A 4,630-nucleotide genomic window follows, 5' to 3' on the forward strand; every position below is an offset into this window, starting at 1 on the left:
GAAGGAGGGGGGAGGGAGGGAAGGTGAGAGGGGGGAGGGAGGGAAGGAGAGGATGGGGGGGGGGGGGGCGGGAGGAGGGAGAGAAGGAGGCTGAACGGCTGGGCCCAAGACTTCGGGCTGGATTTACAGGTAGGTGGCGTCGGGTCTCGGGGGGGGGGGGGGGGTCGCGGAGGTCATGGGGGGAGTCGTGGAGGTCCGGGGGAGGGGGGGGGATGGAGAGGAGAGTCGCGGAGGTCCAAGCGGGTGGGGGGGGGGGTGGAAGAGTTGCGGAGGTCCCGGGGGGGGGGGGGGGGTAGGTCGGGTCGGGTGGGAGGAGCCTTATCCACGCAGCTCCATTGAGGCTATTCGGCCAGGGCTAGGGGCTGCGTGCATCGGGCCCCTCCCACAGTTTTGGGCGCCTGGAGCTACTGCACATGCGCGGTCCCGGCACTGTTTTCAGCGCAGGGACCTGGCTCCGCCCCCTACAGCTCGTGCTGCGCCGCGCCCAGCTCCAGAGAGCCTGCAGGGAGCCGGAGAATAGGTAAGTTTTTTTTAGGCGCACTTTTGGCGCGATAAACGGGCGTCCAGGTCGGCGCGGCCCGAAACTTGGGCCCATTGTGTGGCCACTTAGAGGGAACCTTGATCATAACTATAGCCAACTTTACTTATCATACAGTTGTCTGTGATATTTTACTGTCCTGAAATAGGACAATTGTAGTGAAGTGAGAGTGGGGAACAGTGGATTATTCATTTCAGGCCACAGGTGAAGCAGCCTTAAATATGCCACTGTAGCCCACTATATATTCTACTGTTCAAAATAAATATAGATTTTTTTTCCCCCAAAAAGAGGTCAAATCTAAATACACAAAAGCATCGGGATGCACAATGAACATCATTCATATGCAAGCGAGAAATCAGTGGGAGGGAAGCAAAAATTAGTCTTTGGGTCTATTTCTTTTGGTATGAGGAAATGCATGTTTCCTGGCGTCTGGTATTTGCTCATCAATGGTAACCCACTGACCCTGCTCATTTTTAATAAGGACCCCTAAACAGCGTACACCATCTCCTCTTTTCCGCCTCGGGATGGTTTGACCCATAATACTTTCCAGCATCTTGTTATTTGACAGGCTTATACAGTACAGTTGAAAGTCATTTATCACATCGTCGGTGTAGTATTTGAGGATTTCCTCCTTTGGAATCAGGGGGACACATTCCTCCTTGTGACCACGTTTCCAGTGGTACTTCTGGCAGGCTTTGCTGCAGTAATATGTAAGTCGACAGCGTTCACAAGAGCGAAAGTGACAGTCGAAGTCTTCCAATTGATCACAAGCAGGTGAAGAGCATATGGTGGGGAACATTTCTGCTGGTTTGGTTTCTGTGTCGGAAATTGTGGATATGTACCGAGCTCTAGGTTTATAATGCACGTAAGGGTTTTTCTTATATTCTTCCGGATTGTCCACAGCCATCATGGCTTTTTTAGCAACCTCTATGCCTGCCATTTCATATTCATTTTCCTGTGACAAGTACCAAATTATTTGGGGGAAGGAGGATCTATCCCAGGTTTGCTTACAAATCGGAATATGATAATGTTCTGCCAGGACCAGCCATGCTTTTACAAGTAACCCAAGGTCCAGTCTTTGGTCAGACATTTTCCACGCTACTTCCAGGCAGTTAAAGATCTGCAACTGGCAAAGATACTTTACGTCATCTTCAGTGCACAAGACAAGACAATTGTAAAGAATCTTCAAGCACTCCTGCCAGATGAAATGGCGCAAGTGAGTAATTTCACCATCAAAAACAAGCATGATACCAATGTTTGTAATGATTCTGTATCGCTTATCCCACATCCGTCTAACGCAAGGCATGTAACAGGATATTCGACGCAAGAAGCCTAAAGCCTGAAAAAAGGTAGAATGAGAGTGAATCAACTTCATGCTACCTTCTGCAAAGCACTCATCCACCAGTTCAGACCATGCAATTTCAGCAAAGCGCTGCAAAAAGACATGCGCTTCTGGGAGACAGTCCCCGGCTCCGTTAATACAAATTTTCTCAAACAAATTCAGCATGATAATATGGAGTTCTGACTGGGCCTCATAGGTGTCTTGTAGAATGAGTCTCATTATGCGTTTAATCAAATTGTCAGTGGAGTCTCCAATCAGCATCTAAAAGATATCACAAACAAATAGTTTACAAAACACATGTAAAAGTAAATATGTTAAAATCAGCCCGGTAAAGGGGGAAAAATAAATGTTACAGGTACTAGGGCAGGAAATGAATCATAAGTTGATTTGAACAAATACATTTCCATGCACCTTTTTAACAGCTGGTTACACAGCACCTCAGGCACAGACAGCCTTTTTTGAAGGGTATACGTCCGTCTTCTCACCATATAACAGCATTAGGGCAACAATTAAGTTGTGTTTTTTTTGATACAAAGGAAAAGCGGATGGTCAAAAGTTCATTACTGAACTCTGTATGGTCAAGTTTGGTTTGAAAGCGAATAAATAATGCAAGCCATAAAAATGCAAACAAAGCACTGGGGTTCAGGACTAGTAAAACAGAAAAGTTAGTTAAACTTATATAGAACCTTGGTTAGATCACACTTAGAGTACTGTGCACAGCTCTGGTCTCCATATTATAAAAAGGATACAGAGGCATTGGAGAAGGTGCAAAAAAATTACAAGGACGATACCAGAACTGAGAGTTTATAACTATCAGGAAAGACTGAACAGACTGGGGCTCTTTTCTCCAGATAAAGGTCTTTAAAATTATGACAGGTAGATATAAAGATGATGTTTCCACTTGTGAAACACAAGACCAAAACAAGGAGACCTAGATATAAGATAATCAGGGAATTCAGTAGAAACATCTTCACTCAAAGAGTGGTTAGAATGTGGCACGTGCTATCACAAAGAGTAGTTGAGGCAAATACAGGTTGAACCTCCCTTATCCAGAACCCTCGGGACCTGGCCTGTTCTGGATAAGGGATTTTTCCGGACGAGGGGTGGTCATGTTGAATTGGATGGTACAGGTACTGAGCAAGGGGATATCGGGGCTGGCTGGCTTGGGGCTGGGAGTGTGGCAGAGAGATCATGGGGGGGGGGGGGGGCGTGGTGGATCGTGGGGTCAGGCCAGTGATTGCGGGAGTCGGCAGTGAGGAAAGACTTCAATTTGTTCATGTCGGAGTTCTGCGCATGCGCCAGCCGGGAATGGTTTTGGACAAGGGGTGGTTCTGGATAAGGGAGATTCAACCTGTAGCATAGAAGCATTGAAGGGGAAGCTCAATAGATGCATGAGGAAGAAAGGTGATATATTGATAGGGTTAAGAAAAAATAAAGACATGCATTTATATAGTGCTATTCACGACCACCAGACGTCCCAAACCACTTTACAGCCAATGAAGCGCCTTTGAAGTGTAGTCACTGGTGTAATGTAGGTTGGATGAAGTAGGATGGGAGGAGGCCCGTGTGGAGCATAAACACTGGCTTGGACCAATTGAATCGAATGACCTGTTTCTGTGCTGTAAATTCTATGTAATACTAATTATTTGTAATTCTCTGTCGGAGGTGCCGTCTTTTGGATGAGACGTTAACCGGGGCCCCATCTGCTCTCTCAAGTGGACGTAAAAGATCCCATGGCACTATTTCGGAAAAGAGCAGCGGAGTTATCCCTGGTGTCCTGGACAATATTTATCGCTCAATCAACATTACAAAAAAAAACAGATTATCTGGTCATTATCACATTGCTGTTTGAGGGAGCTTGCTGTGCGCAAATTAGCAGCCGCGTTTCCAACATTACAACAGTGACTGCACTCCAGAAGTATTTCATTGGCTGTAAAGCGCTTTGAGACGCCCAGTGGGCGTGAAAGGCGCTATATAAATGCAAGTAAGTCTTTCTTTCTATGTGACAGGCTGAAAACCAGGAATGGGTCCGACGCACATCAGCAATTCCTTGCTGTCCACAACAATAACGTGCTGCTGCTGTTCAATGTCCCCGGGAACAGGTGAGCTGCTGGGATTCTCCGCCAGGAGGCAGCACGGGCACGAGGGCCGCTCCTGGGTGCCGGTGTTACCGCGAGCCCGGGCTCCGAGCCTGAGGCCGGCTTCCAGCTGCTTTTGGCCACCCACCGACCTCCGGTATGTAAACCGGCCGGCCGGGCCCACACTCACCTCCAGTCGCTGTTTGTACGACACTCCGCCGCTCCATTCGCGCTTCAACTGCCGCCTGGGTTCCAGCTTCTCCCCGGCGGCCGCCATCGCCACTGGCTCCATCGCAACCGGAACCGACCACGAGAAAGAGAGACCGGCAAGTGAGCAGCCTCGGGCCGTGCTGCCACCTACAGGCCTAGCAGAACGGTCACACCACAGCCAGCTCTACAATAACAATCAGCCCAAGTTCCCAGCCCAGCTCTACAATAACAGTCAGCCCAAGTTCCCAGCCCAGCTCTACAATAACAATCAGCCCAAGTTCCCAGCCTAGCTCTACAATAACAGTCAGCCCAAGTTCCCAGCCCAGCTCTACAATAACAGTCAGCCCAAGTTCCCAGCTCAACTCTACAATAACAGTCAGCCCAAGTTCCCAGCCCAGCTCTACAATAACAATCAGCCCAAGTTCCCAGCCCAACTCTGCAATAACAGTCAGCCCAAGTTCC

The 4,630-nt window shown here is 48.5% G+C and overlaps 1 protein-coding gene across 1 annotated transcript; it reads right to left on the minus strand.

Moving 5' to 3' along the window:
• Positions 1–366: 366 nt before the first annotated feature.
• LOC139278080 (uncharacterized) lies at positions 367–4,235 on the minus strand. The gene is made up of 2 exons (XM_070896740.1): positions 4,149–4,235; positions 367–2,141 (listed from the first exon to the last, which is right to left on the minus strand). The coding sequence occupies exons 1-2, from the start codon at positions 4,233–4,235 to the stop codon at positions 915–917; spliced, it is 1,314 nt and encodes a 437-aa protein (XP_070752841.1). The 3' UTR covers positions 367–914.
• Positions 4,236–4,630: the final 395 nt, after the last annotated feature.

This window comes from Pristiophorus japonicus, chromosome 13 (assembly GCF_044704955.1).
Source record: "Pristiophorus japonicus isolate sPriJap1 chromosome 13, sPriJap1.hap1, whole genome shotgun sequence".
Lineage (NCBI taxonomy): Eukaryota > Metazoa > Chordata > Chondrichthyes > Pristiophoridae > Pristiophorus > Pristiophorus japonicus.

Bases quoted from the DNA above. Each gene is read 5' to 3' on its own strand.
- LOC139278080 (XM_070896740.1), bottom strand. From the start codon at position 4,235: ATGGCGGCCGCCGGGGAGAAGCTGGAACCCAGGCGGCAGTTGAAGCGC. The intron at 2,142-4,148 runs GTGAGTGTGGGC...GATATCTTTTAG, and splicing joins CGTACAAACAGCGACTGGAG to ATGCTGATTGGAGACTCCAC.